The sequence below is a fragment of the Schistocerca gregaria genome, chromosome X (genome assembly GCF_023897955.1).
Source record: "Schistocerca gregaria isolate iqSchGreg1 chromosome X, iqSchGreg1.2, whole genome shotgun sequence".
In the NCBI taxonomy this organism is placed as follows: Eukaryota; Metazoa; Arthropoda; class Insecta; order Orthoptera; family Acrididae; genus Schistocerca; species Schistocerca gregaria.
Genome location: NC_064931.1, coordinates 602,398,406 through 602,414,426, shown reverse-complemented (window position 1 = coordinate 602,414,426; position 16,021 = coordinate 602,398,406). Strand labels below are relative to the sequence as shown.

Below are 16,021 nucleotides of genomic sequence, written 5' to 3'. Positions count from 1 at the left end.
CGGCAGCAGTTGAACATTTTCTGTATCCAGAAAGGCCCGTACAGGACCTGCAACTTGCAGTCATGCATTATCCTGCTGAAAAGTAGGGTTTTGCAGGGATCGAATGAAGGGTAGAGCCACGGGTCGTAACACATCTGAAATGTAACGTCCGCTGCTCAAAGTGCAGTCAATGTGAACAAGAGGTGACTTAGATGTGTAACCAACGGCACCCCATACAATCATGCCGGGTGATACGCCAGTACGGCAATGATGAATACATGCTTCCAGTGTGCGTTCACCGCGATGTCGCCAAACATGGATGCAACCATCATGATGCTGTAAACAGAACCTGGATTCATCCGAAAAAATGACGTTTTGCCATTCGTGCACCCAGGTTCATCATTGAGTACACCATCACAGGTGCTCCTGTCTGTGATGCAGCATCAAGGGTAACTGCAACCATGGTCTCCGAGCTAATAGTCCATGCTGCTGCAAACGTTGTTGAACTGTTCGTGAAGATGGTTGTTGTCTTGCAAACGTTGACTCAGGGATCGAGACGTGGCTGCATGATCCATTACAGCCATGCGGATAAGATGCCTGTAATCTCAACTGCTAGTGATACGAGGCCATTGGGATCCAGCACGGCGTTCCGTATTACCCTCCTGAACCCACCGATTCCATATTCTGATAACAGTCATTGGATCTCGACCGACGCGAGCAGCAATGTCACGATACGATAAACTGCAATCGCGATAGGCTACAATCTGACCTTTATCAAAGTCGGAAATGTGATGGTACGCATTTCTCTTCCTTACACGACGCATCACAACATCATTTCACCAGGCAATGCCAGTCCACTGCTGTTTGTGTATGAGAAATCGGTTGGAAACTTCCCTCATGTCAGCACGTTGTAGGTGTCGCCACCGGCGCCAACCTTGTGTGAATGCTCTGAAAAGCTAATCATTTGCATATCACAGCATCTTCTTCCTATCAGTTAAATTTCACGTCTGTAGCGCGTCATCTTCATGGTGTAGCAATTTTAATGGCCAGTAGTGTATTTTTAACTCTGAAGGTGAACATATGGTTGTTTGAGTTAGGTAGCCCACTAGGCAGTAATGAAACACACTGTTGCTGCAATCATCAATCTGGAGACTGTCTTAATACTTCCTTCACTAGTCTTTCTTTTGCAACTATGTTTTGTAACTAGAGGGGCTGGAAAAAAATATGTTATCACCAACAACGCAACACATTACCATGCCTAATATGATGTAGGAAAGTGACTGAAATTCAAAACAGCTTCCAGTCATCTCGGAATGGATAAATACAGGTCCTATGTGATTTTCAATGGAATCTTTCACCATTCTTCCTGCAAAATAATACCATGTTCAGGTAGAGATGACGCACGCGGATAGCAATCGTGCATCCTTCACTTCAAGTAGACCACAAATGTTTAGTAAATTGAGATCTAGTGACTGGTGGCCAGATGAGATGTGACAATTCACCCTCATGATCATAAAACATACCAATCCAATGTGAGCTGTGTGAATAGGGGCCCTATAATCTGTAAGCTCAGCACTGCCACAAGGGAACAAAAATTAACCATGAGTTGGACCCATTCAGTGAAAATGTCCACATAATTCTTGGCAGTAATGCAACTTTGGAGAGTATCCATGGAGTCCACAGGATACCACAATATGGTTTCATTACTAAGGTGTAAGCTCAGCCAGAATTTGGAAACAGTATGAAACAAGATCTATCTGATCAAATAACTTTCTTTCATTGCTCCATAGCCCAGGTTTTCTGACTTCAGCAACACATATTCCAGCTATAGCCATTTGAAAGCCTGATGTGTGGTTTTGGAATTCCGTCTCACCCTGCAATTCCCTGCTTCTGGCATTTCCTTTGCGTTGTTTTGGTGCCTACGGGTTTCGCAAGTGCGACATTCAATTCTGCAGCTATCGTCCTCTTTTTCATCACAATCCTCTTCAACAACCACCTGTCACATTGGCTCAACACACACAATTTCGTTTGCATTGTGACTTAGTAGATGATGTTTTCCGCTTTCCCTGATGCCGTATATATCTTCGATATTATGCCTCTTGAAATGCCAAATACTTCAGCTTCCTTGTTTATGAAAACATCCACCATAGTAGCACCAGCAATTTGCTCACATTCAAATACACTTAGCTCCAACACAATGCACTTAAATTACAAAGGACACTGTCCTGACCATGACTGACACTTGTAACTTACTGAGAAAACTGCACATGTGCCATACATGGGATACCACAGCTGTACAACAGCATAACCTGCAGGCTTGGGTAGATCTTCATTTATGCTTGCATCTGGATTTATGTTCCAGCGTGCGTTTCTCATGATGTTTCTGTCCAGTCCTTATACATCACTACACCCATATGCATTTGAATCTGCTTACAACTTTTGCCTACTAACAAATTAATTATTCTTTGATAACTCATATTGTGTCCCATTAACTTATCCCTTCCTTTAGTCAATTAGCAGCAATCAAGTTATTTTCTTCCCAATTTGATTCAGCACTTCTTTGTTAGTTACTTGATCTATAGATCTTATCTTCAGCATTATTTTGTAGAGCTACATTTCAAAAGCTATTATTTTCTTGTCATAACTGTTTCCCACCATGTCTCACTTCCGTATCACCAAAAATATAATTTCGGAAAATCTTCTATCTCAGTAGTGTTTTTCTTGCCATTCGCAGCCCACACCTTACTTATGCCAATGTCAATTATCTTGCTGCCCAAATAACAAAAGATACTTTCAGAATCTCAATTCCTAACCTAATTAACACAGTGTCTTATAACTTAATTTGCCTACACTCCATTACCCCTGTTTTACTTTCATTTATAGTCATCATTGAACCTATTTTTAACTGCTCTTCCACGTACTTTGCCATCTGTTGCAAAGTACCTCATCATTGGTCTACATTTAAGTTTTTGTTTTTTTCCCTCTGAACTTCAATTTCACTTTCACAGTTCTGCTTAGTTTTCATTAGTGCATGTTCAATGTACATGCTGGAAAGGGTGGGGGGCAGGCTACAATCCTATCTCACTCTTCTTAATTACTGACTATTTGTAATATGCTTGAATTCTTGTAATGCGGTTTATGTACAAGATGAGTAAGCTTTCTCTCCCTGTTTCTGTTTATTTTATTTCAAAGAATGTATTCAAGTATTAAACTAATTTCCAGTAATATTCACACACAGACACTTGCCTTCTTTGGAACTGGAATGATTATATTTCCCTTAAAGTCTGTCATACCATGCACACCAGATGTAACAGTTTTGACATGGTTAGTTCTCACAAGGATCTTGATAATTCTGAAGGAAAGTTGTCAACTCCATGTGCTGTCAAATTCTTCTTGTAATACTGCATCACCCATCTCATCTTCTTCCCTTTTCATAATAATGTGGCTTTCCTTTATATTGCCCTTCTATGCATTCATTTCGCCTTCCAGCATTATTGTCTTTGCTTTGGACTACACTACTGTAATGAAACATTGTATATAGTTTCATCCAGGAAAATAAGCTAAATTGTGAATTAGTTACGGCATGGCAGCAGTCTATGGGAACCTCCTCTCTTGAAACCATATGGTCAACTTTTATTCAACATGGAGCCTTGTATTTCATAAACAATGGATAATATACTCAACCAGTCAGACTGTAAATAAATTAAAAGGTTCAGTCTGGAAATTGCTCATGGGTATTAACAAAGCTTTGCTCTACCTTATCCTTTCTCCTAGGAGTGGGCACCCAGAAAGGTAGACAGACGAGGTTTTGAAGAGATGGAAAGGAGGAACTAGGTACTAGCAAATTCAGTTTGTTGGGGTGAGGGCTGGAGTGTGACTGGTTAGCTTAATCAATAGGGTATCACCAGAACAAGACTGTTCTAAGCTCAAATTCTGGTTCTGTACAAAGTTTTAATCTTTCAGCAAGTTCTGTAACAGTAAAGACCACACTGCAGAGAGAAAGATTCACTCAGGACCATCTTTCTTACACCAAGATGAAGAAAGAACACTAAAAAAGTTGCTGATGCTGACTGATACTGCTTTAGATGGCTAGGTGAATAGAAAGAACATACTATAACTTAGTTATTAACACAGATTCAATATTATGAAGTGCACATACAATTGCTGGCAAATGTAGTTTTACCTATTTTATACAACAGCAAAAAAGAGTTGAGGAAAATGAAACACTTGAGTTCAGTACCATGTTGACATTAAAATCATTAGAGAGGGACCTTTAGCTTAGTTGGAGAACAACATGAGAGGCAATCAGGTTTGACAATGTTCAAGGAAACACCTGAGCATCTACCAGGAATGATGCAAACAAACAATGGAAAAACTAATTCATAATGGCTGGATGAAATATGAACTCAACTCTACTGCTCAAGCATGAGTCCACTGTGCTAACTATCATGCCACTTTGCTCAGTAGAGATTCATGTTATCCAGTCAAATTCCAATATAGTTTCACCAAACTATAGATATTTAGTTAAAGTTTTAATTTCCTTACAGACAACCTATTACTACTGTAGTGAATGTAAAGTACTACATGTATTCAGAGACACATAAACTAGGACAACACTAAAAATATGTGCCATATGATATAAAATTTTAAGAATAAAATATGAAACACTTAAATATGGATTCACTGTGATCAAGATGGTTGGGTAATGAAAGTAAAACATGCACAACACGTAACACACATTCAAAACTCCTATGTTTAGCAATACATCCCAATCTAGAAATTATTTCTGGCAATAACCCATATTACCAGACACATTTTATTCACAACTGTAATGTGACTTAATGCTCAGTAAAGGTAGACCTTCAATTAACAAAAACATTTAGTAGCCATGTGTATACATGTTCTCATGCAGGTCTTCCTGTTCAGTACTAAATGCTGATTCTTTTTAACTCCATTGTCAATACCAGATGTAGCTAATAGTCTCAAATAACAAGAATCCATGCTATTTAAAACATTCAGTTAATGCAGTGTACCATACAATAACAAAGCCTCAACCTTAAGTCTTGAACAGTGTAAGCAAGTAATAAAATGGAATTTTGAACCTTATGTATACATATTTCTTTAGTTATAAAACTTCTCTCTACAACACTTGCATACACGTACTGAGATTGAAAACATGTTCATTCTAACTCAATACAAAAGAAACTGAGGATATCATCTCACCCAGACAACAGCATGCATTCTATCAAGCTAAAGTATCTGCATTCAGTTTAAGAGTTCCACAATGTTGAAGCAAAAGTTTTCAGTAGGATAAAAATTATACTTTTGCAGACTTTAATTATTGTTACCATCAACAAATCATAACAGCTCACAAACTGTGAGTTTGTAAAATGGTTTTCGTAACATACTGTTTAGCAAGACTGGTCATTGAAAGTATCAGCTTGGCAGAGATCCATTATGAAATACTTTACCTCAATATTATTCACTCAAATTTCTTGTCTATTCCTTAGATTCATGGCACATTTTAATAATCACCATAAAAATGACTATCTTATTACAATTATGTTATTAACATACTTCACTCTTGATGTTAGTTATGTCCAAAGAAAAGTGCACTATATGGGATTGCCTTATACAAGACATACTGATTTGTATTTTTACTTAAACATGTTTGAGGAATGAAGTTTGCACATTATTCACTGTATGTATATAAGAAATAAATTTAATTTTCCACATTACTAATTATGACACAAGCTACTTTAAAAAAATAATGAATACCTTTGACTGCAGGTGCGTTTCGGGAAGAGTGTCGCCCCTGCTCACCGTCCACTGGTGCAGCACCAGCTGAAACAATAAAAGAACAAATTCAACATCACTCTGTTATCCAGGAAGTGGCATGTAAACATTTGAGAATATGATAATATTTTTGGGAAAGACCATACAACTTAATTCACACACCAAGTAAAACATAGACTAAAGCAGACATAATAATAACGCAAAGAAATTTCAAGGACTTGTTTCTTCTACTGAGCTGTAATGCCTGCCTTACACCAATAAACAATTCTGACTCCACCACTAAACTGTTGACGTCATGTCACATTGTGAGTAATTCTGGACATCTGGCACAAAACATATTCCACTTTAGAATACAGAAATTCAGGCTAGCAATAATTTATTCTACGTGTATTGCACAGTGTAGTAGTGGTGGTGGTGGTGGTGGTGGTGGTGGTGGTAGCGTCGGCGGCAGCAGCAGGAGCAGGAAAAGTTGTAATAGCAGCAGAAGCAGCTTTATTCATCTGTGGATCACTTTTACACGGCAGTGACGCTACAGTTTAAGAAGAAAAGATATAATTTATATATAAAAAACATATATGTACAAACAGGTCTTGTTTGTCATGGTTGAGACAGGTATTCCAGCCTTGACCTTATATTAGGAGCCATCCTGGCATTTGCCCGTAGCAGTTACGGGAACCGACGGAAAGCCTAAATCAGGATGGCCTGATAAATATTAAAGGCTTCATTCTCTTGAATAAAAACTCAGTATGTTGTAAACAACACAACTTCATTCAATTAATCCCCAGTGTTCAATATTGTTCTGTTTACACATTATTGCACATAAATTATTTAATAATGTAAAAAGCTATTGCTACACTTATTATTTCTCAACATAGATCACTGGACCTACACACTATCAGAAAGAGAAGGCTATATTTTGATGAAAAAAAATAATTGAAAAAGTGATACAGTGATAACTGAGCGGACTTCAAACTGGAAGCATTAGTTATTTTCCCTTATGTACTTGATACTTTCCTGAATCATTTATGACAAACTACAAGTTGCTTGTTTCTTGCTGACTGTTTCCTCAGTCACTTGTCAAAGTGTAGCAACTGCTGTCAACCCAAAGATCCCTCCTCCTCACAGCCCAAAACCAGAATGGGGAAAAAAGGACTCACTAACCACAAAAAATGCTACATACAGAATCTGTTTTATTTAAGTCAAGACATAATCATCACAAACATCCAATGAGAATGTTGACAAACTGACACATCAAACTTATCAGTGAAATTTGTCCATCAGCGAACTACAGACAATTGAGTTTAATTGGGAACTAACGGATTTATCATTCTTTGATAAATGATTTTAGAAGACTGGTGTCTTGATCTAACTTGCAAGTGGATTTGTGGTCCGTTTGAAACCTGTGGTACATGCAGCATATCAGGACTGAATGGTAAACAACACATCATTGCTACATCTGTAGAGGACGACAAAAGATTCATAGCTGGTAATGACACACTTTGGACAGTGGAGCAGGTGACCAACCGGTACACTAGTTGTCAACCTGACTACGTATTTCTCATAAATATCCACTGCATACTAATCACTAAAGCTTTGTTTCAACATGAGTGCTGACTGAACAACCATGTCACACGCAGGTTCATTTGTAGAAACAAATCACACCTAGTGCAAAAAGTGTCACAAGTGAGTGACTGTGAAATGAAAGAAGGTGTATGTATTGGACAATTCCTAGTTTCTATTTGATTGAAAATGACTACTGAGTTTGGTGACTTCTTGAAATTGTATGTGTATTATGTGTTGTTGATAATGTAGGATGGTGGTGGATGTTAGTATGGTTAGGTCCAGGCTTCCATAGCCTGAATTTGGACTTATGATGGTGGTAGAGAAGTGTACAGTTTCCAACTATTCCTATATGACGTGTGAATCTGGCACTGTCTTACTTTTTGCCAAATAGTGAAGATATATTTTAAGACCACAGGGCACGTAGCATTCCTATGGCAGGCTGGTGTAAAGAACACTATGCAGACTTTCACTATTACTGATGAATCCTGTATCTCTCTGAATCTCATTCCTGTTGAGCATTTGCAGGACTTGGTATATGAGAACACGTGGTAACTCACCACTTAGCAAACCTCTGTACTGATATCCAAAAAAACATCAAACACACTGTGAATGGTCATACTCTGTGACGACTACTACTGATATTGTTTTAATAACAATATCTCATCAGATTTTTGTTGTGCAAAGGCAGAAAATGGATGAACGCAGTATTATGCAGGTGGTCATAATTCTTGTACCGGCATTACACATACAAATTCGAAACTGTGTAAACTCTAACACGAACTATTTTCACAGAAAAATACATGTTATGATCCAATATCAAAATGTGAAATATACACACCCACAATAATTTTCTGCATATTGTGTAACTAAAGGCAGTGTCTCAGATATCCACATTCGAAGTAAGATTTTAAAATGTATCATGATCGTACATATTAGTGGCACGCATTCTGCCACCAGCTCTGGAGGTAAACTTCCGTTACTTATCTTTGTTATTTAAATGGATTATTTATTTAGTGCGTACAATTAAACAAACAATTAATTTCTCCTGTATTTGATGGGGTGTAACTGATATCTAGTCCAGATCTTTTATCTATCCGCCTAAGTAATATTTATTTTGATTATACATTTTAATTAATATTGTGATCTCCTCTTTTTCTCTGTTCTACATGTTTTCCCTTTGATGACATGGTGATGGGTTTCTGACTCAAAAGTAGCAAGAATTTCTATTGCAGTTCCTCACAGTTGCATGGACAATTAGACCGATAAATTATTATAAACGGCGAGTTCTACGTCAATTCATTTCCTACAACAAACCACTGATGTATCCGTATATAACTTATACCATGTTTAGTACGAGTCTAGTGAATATAGCTCAGTGCGTACTAAGGTATGGGCATAAAATGAACTGTAATTCGACATCGCTGCTAAATGTGCTTCTGCTGACATTCCTCAGTTTCTGTCGTCGTAGCTATGGCAAATTCTGCTGCATGTGTAGGAAGATGACATTAGAAAAAAATGAACTAAGTTTCTAAGGAAATACTGTTGGTTGGTTGGCTGCTGTATTCCTGCCACTATTGATAATCAACTCCATTATTGCCGTGTTCGAAATCCGCAGTTATGGATAAAATATATAAACTAGCTTCTTATAATTTCAAATACATTACGACTGAAGGCGTCCCCGACTTTTCTCCCTCATACTGTCAATAATGGTATGTCTCGTACAGAAAGCGGGTACGTCCGTGAAAGTAGGCACGTGGCCACATACGTATACAAGAACTATTGTAGCGAACGTAAGCTCAAATCACAGTTAAATCAGCTTTTGTTTGTTACAGCTGAAACTGTACACTCAAATACACACAACAATAAATTACCCCGCAAGCACGGTACATTTCAGCATTTCCAGAGCGGCAGAGTCGAGAACCGCATGCTGTCAAGCAACAATCAAGTAACCGCAGCAGTCGAAAGCGCAATAAACGTTTTTGTAGCACCGTGGAAATGGATTCACGGAAAGTATAGAGGTTGCATATTTCTGATTTATCAGAACCCATTGTATTTCACTAGTAAAAATATGCCCGACGAGAGCTGGGGCGGTATTCTGAGCCACAAAATGAGACAAATGCACGTGTTTCTGAAGAACTAAACAATATATGTAACACAAAACCCGACACATGCGTACTGGAAAATTTATGAAGCCGGAGAACCGCACATTTTGCAGTCGTTAACGGTTAACTGCAAGAATGTCACGCTATGTAGCCACGTGCAGAACTGCAAGTCCTCGACGCCGGCCGCTTTAGCTCTACCGCAGGACGAGTCTCTAGTCGGAGCGCTCGGGAGCGGTTCGTTGCGTCCGCTTTTTCTGTGTTACAACGCGACATCTTCAGAAACCTGGCGTCGTAAATGATGGAAACAGCATGTGATCGTCTGACTCTACCTTCGCGGCGCAGTGTGTCCCGGCAGAGCTGTGAGAACATGCCAGCCCCATGGCGGCCGACGCCGCCGACCACACACACTGCGCAAAGCGCTGCGCGCACTGCTGCACCGCACTACACCGCACCGCGACGCGATAACCGACCCACGCCATCGACCCGCTACCGTCGCGCCCAGGAAAGCTCACCGACAACGATTACCCCACGCGTTGCTATTCGTAGAACGACACACGGCTGATGGACTCAATAGCGTAAAAAATTTAATTATTGCGAATTTGTAAAACAAGAGGTGCCTGATTGGAAGAATTCTTTCAAATTGCGTATGCCAACACTGATGCTCCCTCTCACCATTTTCGTCGGCGGCATGCGCGCGCATGCAACACCACACACACACACACACACACACACACACACACACACACACACACACAAAGAGAGAGAGAGAGAGAGAGAGAGAGAGAGAGAGAGAGAGAGAGAGAGAGAGAGAGAGAGAGATATGCTTTAACACTAGCCCCAAAACGTACATGCGACTCATTTATTGCAATACTGGTGCGCAGCTAACTGAAACTGGAGGAGGTGATCTACGAAGGCGACCAATTAATTTCCACTGCAAATTTCTTACGTCATTTTCTCTCTCCTTTGCATAGTGCCTGGTCCACTGGATAAGGCTTCTGATACACAGATTGCCGTCGTATCTGCCCGTAATGCAATACAACTAGCATGGCACATTCCAAGAAACTACAATCATACTTAAGAATAACTAAATACGGCATTAGTAAGGCAGTGTGCCACTTGCATACATTTTTTTTTAAACTGTAACTCTCGAAGCGTCAGCGAACACTTGTTTCAGGGTATGCTGCATCAAATGCGCAATGCGGTTGCGGCGAATTTAACATGGAAGAGTCATGCGAAATGAACGTGCTGCCAAATACTGCCCGCCGGCCACTATATCGTCGTGTGACCAGCTCCTGGTCGTTAGCAACTGCGGCGAAAGTTGTGTGAGGTGGTTAGAAAAGCGTGCTCGCTTGACGGGCAGTGCACGACCATACGTCGACGTAGTTTAAGCTGTGCCGAATATCCACAAAGCGTTTCAGCTGCTTAGGAGTTCAAATTATACACACGGAAATGGATTCTGAACTGAGAATTTTTGAGACAAAGAACCACAGCCAGAAACAACATTGCGAACGGTATGATGTCTTGAATGAGCAACGCGTTTGTAACCCGATTAATGTTGGTGACCCTATCTCTGAAAAGTAATGCCTCCGAATATTTTGTGTGGAAATTCTTAAGTTTTTTTTATTAAAACAAACATTATTAACATTAGAAATCTTTTTTTCTTCGTGCCTACATACTTGGAGGCCTCTGCCGATAGACGGTTCCGACTTGTAGCGTGTAACTTGGCAGTGTGTAACGTAACTATGCCAGTGCGTGAGAAACATCGTGCAGTAATCGGGTTTCGAACTCGAAGAGTTGGTCCACACATGGAGCACCTCTCCTTCAACATGAGAATGGCAATCCACACACGAGCGGTGCGTCATCTTCAACAATCCGACGCCTTGGGATCATTGTCATCGATCATCCTCCATACAATCCCGACTTGACCCCATCCGATTTTCATGTTTCCCAAACTTAAAGAATACCTTCGATGACTTCACTTTGATAGTGATGAAGCGGTGTAAGGCGATGTGAGGTTGTCGCTCCGCAACCGTCAACAAAGTCAAAGTCAAGGGTTTTCACATCAAAATTCGTAGACATTGCTTTACAGCATGCCCTCGTATGTGTACTCGGTGACTGGACTCCAACCTGACTGAACTATCGTTGGCTTCGAGCTACTGTCCATAACCGTTTTCGATTCCCGACGCTCACTACGACCTCTGATTTTTGATTTTGCTTCTTCAGAACTACTGAAATCCAGGGCTCGCACTGATATTCCGTGAAATGCAAATTCTCTCGCCGACTTCCTGCTTTAGGGGAAGAGGAAGCTGACTAGATTTTAAAAAGCTGAGTGCCAGACCCCAAGAGTTATTTAAACTGAAATTTCCGTCTCTTTGTATCAGGTTTTCTGGCATATTTATTTTGACAGACTTCTTAATCATGCTTTCCAAGAAACTTGGCTTTTGCACCACGATACTGGTCTCATAGTATTTTATTTCATGATTATAATTGAGACACTGCTTGGCGACAGCTAATTCGCTTGTTTGTTTTAGTTGGGTTGTCACTAATGTACTTCGCATCTCTTCCCGACTTTTCTGATAGTCTGCCCCATGTAAGACATGCAACATTCGAATGGAATACGATACACACCCGGTCTTCGGAGAACCAGATCACAAAGAGTGCTTTTTGTCTCACAAGGGCAGACCACAACGTTCGGATCACGGTTTTACTGCAGACTTTGTACACTTTTAGTAGTCCATTAGGACAACATAATGTGCAAGTAGTAAGGCGTGATACTAAGGCGATGTCTAGAAAACTGCAAGAGAAGTTTTACTGTGAGTTATGTACCGGCGCGTTGCAGCCCTGAGCGCGAGATGACGGCGGTCATGTGGTTAACGTTTCAAGTACCGTAATCAGTGGATCGCTGGATCGAGTCCCGCTTTTTTAATTTATATTTTTATCAAGACTAGTCATTTTATTTCAGACATAGTACATCTGAAAGGTAACATGATGAAAAGGCAGGTGTATTTGCATGAACTTTTATTGAATTTCCAGTGTTATTTGGTTGTTTGCTAATTTTGAGTATCACAATACATATTTATAATTATCGGTGAGTAAACGACCAAACGCATGAAGTTCTCTTGAAAATGTATGCCTGTCGTGATTTCCGAAATTCCTTATACCTATAATCGGGTTGAGATGCCGAGAACTGCTTTACACCTGGGCTCAAGGACGAGGGGGCAGGCCTCGAAAGTCCAAGTCAAACATTGATAAATTAAGGTGTAAATAACTTCATCAATAATACAATGAGTTACATTGTGCCAGAATACACAGGGGTGACAAAAGTCATGGAGTAGTCAAATGCACGTATACAGATGGCCGTAATAAGGCGTACAGCCGGCTGCGGTGGTCTAGCGGTTCTAGGCGCTCAGTCAGGAACCGCGCGACTGCTACGGTCGCAGGTTCGAATCCTGCCTCGGCATGGATGTGTTTGATGTCCTTAGGTTAGTTAGGTTTAAGTAGTTCTAAGTTCTAGGGGACTGATGACCACAGATGTTAAGTCCCATAGTGCTCAGAGCCATTTGAACCATTTTTTGAATAAGGCGTACACAAGTTATAAAAGGGCAGTGTATTGGCGGGTCTCTCACTGCAGCTGACTCCTCTGAAACGGTTTCCGACGTGATTATGGCCGCAAGACGGGAATTAACAGACTCTGAATGCGGAATGTTAGTTGGAACGAGACACCATTTCGGAAATAGTTAGGGAATTTAATATTCCAAGATCCACAGTGTCAAGTGTGGGCCGAGAATACCACATTCCAGGCGTTACCTCTCAGCACGGACAACGCAGTAGCCGACGGGCTTCACTTAACAACCGAGAGCGGAGTTTACGTACAGTTGTCATTGCTAACACACAAGCAACACTGTTTCACATAGCCGTTGAAATCAATGTGGGACATACGACGAACGTATCCGTTAGGACAGTGCTGCAAAATGTGGCGTCAGTGGGCTGTGGCAGCAGATGACCTATGCGAGTGCCTTTGCTAACGGCACGACATCACCTGCAGTGCCTCTCCTGGGCTCGTGACCATATAGCTTGGACGTTAAGACGGGTGGAAAACCAACCGTGGCCTGGTCAGATAAGTCCCAGTTTCAGTTAGTAAGAGCTGGTGGTAGGGTCCGAGTGTGGCGCAGCCCTCACGAAGCCATGGGCCCAAGATGCCAATCAGCCCTCACGAAGCCATGGGCCTAAGATGCCAATAAGGCACTATGCAAGCTGGTGGTGGCTCCATAAGGGTGGGGGCTGTGTTTACGTGGAATGGACTGTGTATTCTGGGCTAAATAGACCGATCACTGACAGGACGTGTTTTTGTTTGGCTACTTGGAGACCATTCAGGACTTCATAAAAATTACATCGTTGTTTGGGAACATGGATGACAATGTGCCATGTCACTGGGCCACAAATGTTCGCGATTGGTTTGTAGAACATTCTGGAACAATTCGAGTGAATGATCTGGCCACCCAGATCCACCGACACGAATCCTACTGAAAATATACGGGACGCAATCGAGAGGTTAGTTCGTGCACAAAATCCTGCACCGGCAAAACTTTTCGCAATTATGGAAAGTATAGAGGCAACATGGCTTAATATTTCTGCAGGGGACTTCCAACGACTTGTTGAGTCCATGCCATGTCGAGTTGCTGCACTTCGCCGAGCGAAAGAGGGTCCGAGAAAACATTAGAAGATATTCTCTGACTTTCGTCACCTCAGTGTATGAAGGCAATATACGATTCATCGTCGGACGTGCTTCCGATATTACAAGTTGCAGGATGATAATTTTCATGCAGACACGGAAAACATACATTAAAACGATATCTACTACATCGCATGAATGCAATTTCCCTTTCTTCAGAGTTTCTAAGGAAAAAGAAAGCTCGTTGACATTTAGAACAATTTCTTTCGACAATTGCGTAACACAATATTTTCGTAAATATCGGGGCCGAAAATTGGTGATGCACGATTGAATGTATTTTAATAGCTAATTGGAAGACATTTATTGCCGCGGATAGAAACTTCCGAGACACTTGGCCGTTCAAGCCTCAGTGTGCTGGTCAAGGTTCCTCACACAGAGTTTGAAGATATGTTGTTCGATCGTGTGGGAGTAGATTCATCAAAGAGAACTCGTCAATTTTACCTTGAATCGCATCCTCCGACGGATGTAGGCAGTGATTAGCACACTGGACTCTCATTCGGGAGGACGACGGTTTAAATCCGCGTTTGGACATCCTCATTTGGTTTCCCGTGATTTCTCTTCAGGCAAATGCCAGGATGGTTCCTTCGAAAGGGCACGGGAGATTTCCTTCCGTCTATAATAACCTCGTTGTCGACGGGACGTTAAAATCTCTTCCTCCTCGAAGGATGTGGTGAGAATAATAATGGTGGGGAAAGAACTGTATCCCTATTATAAACAATGTATGAAAACAATGGTACCAAATCACTTTGAACCCACAGTAAAATTCTTCCAATGGATTATTCAGCGCATAAATATAGAGTCGAGTTTCTGATCGAAGAGTGGCATAACATTCGACTGGAGACTATACAATCATTCTATACCAGTATTCCAAGGAGAATCGCAGCTGTATTACGTGCAAATGGGGGTCCAACCCCTTATTAATAAACCATTCCCAAGTAAGTACAGGTGTTCACGTTATTTTGCGTATCCCCCATCTTTTCAAATGGCAGTTATACACAAACCCCACAATAAACTGAAATTATAAACGAGCACACCTAACTAGAAAGTTTCATAAGAAAAAGAAGCCACGTGATAAAATAGGTGGCAAATTTGTCTATGTGTTTCAAATCTTCTTTGTACAAGCAGGAACTTGAGGCGCAAATGCAGATAGATAAAGACAGATTTTTCTTGTTACCTCTAAGAAAATACTCTTAGCAGTCGAAGTCTCAAAACGAAAGAACACAAATTAGCATTATTATAGAAGTTCAACTGCAGCATAATTTTCCAATACACCTTCTTCCTACGGATACTAAACATACTGTATTCATCAATCTTCCCAGGCACTATCGCGACACGCTATGCACCTCGGCTATCTTGTGGTCAACAGCATACCAACAGCAAGGCTACTGCGCAACACCAAATTCTTCTTCAAGTAATACATCAGTATTATCTCCGCAAGGCAAGGAACAACTAATGCAGGAGCATTGACAAAACATTACATCACTGATTACAAGTTTTGATGAGTCAGATTACTGACATTAAGTAATCTGACATCAATAAATGTGTTCTTGGTATATTAACAAAACTTACATAAATTTAACTAATTATTTCCAATGCATAGCTGCATTGCTACGTCCAGAGACATAATGCAGTCTTCATTTTTCTTTAATATTTTATCAGTTTTTCCCCCAATAATATTCTAGTAAAATTGCGAATTCATGCTTGATTCGCAAAGTTCATAGAAAAAATAGCACATAGACAATTCGTGGAGCGGGACGTACCCAAATAACTTTTTGTACGACTCGAGGCACACATACAGCTGCATTTACCTCAGCTACCTCCATCATGCCACATGCTGACAATGGTGGTT

General features: G+C 40.6%; 1 protein-coding gene across 50 annotated transcripts in view; it reads right to left on the bottom strand.

Annotated features, from left to right (window-relative positions):
* The window catches only part of LOC126298928 (ensconsin), a 394,125-nt gene that overhangs the window by 133,378 nt on the left and 244,726 nt on the right, over window positions 1-16,021 (bottom strand). For all 50 annotated transcript variants that reach the window (XM_049990528.1, XM_049990511.1, XM_049990519.1 and 47 more), the window contains exon 2: window positions 5,758-5,823. In XM_049990528.1, the coding sequence (XP_049846485.1) occupies window positions 5,758-5,823 (66 nt within the window). The remainder of the gene's footprint in view (window positions 1-5,757; window positions 5,824-16,021) is intronic.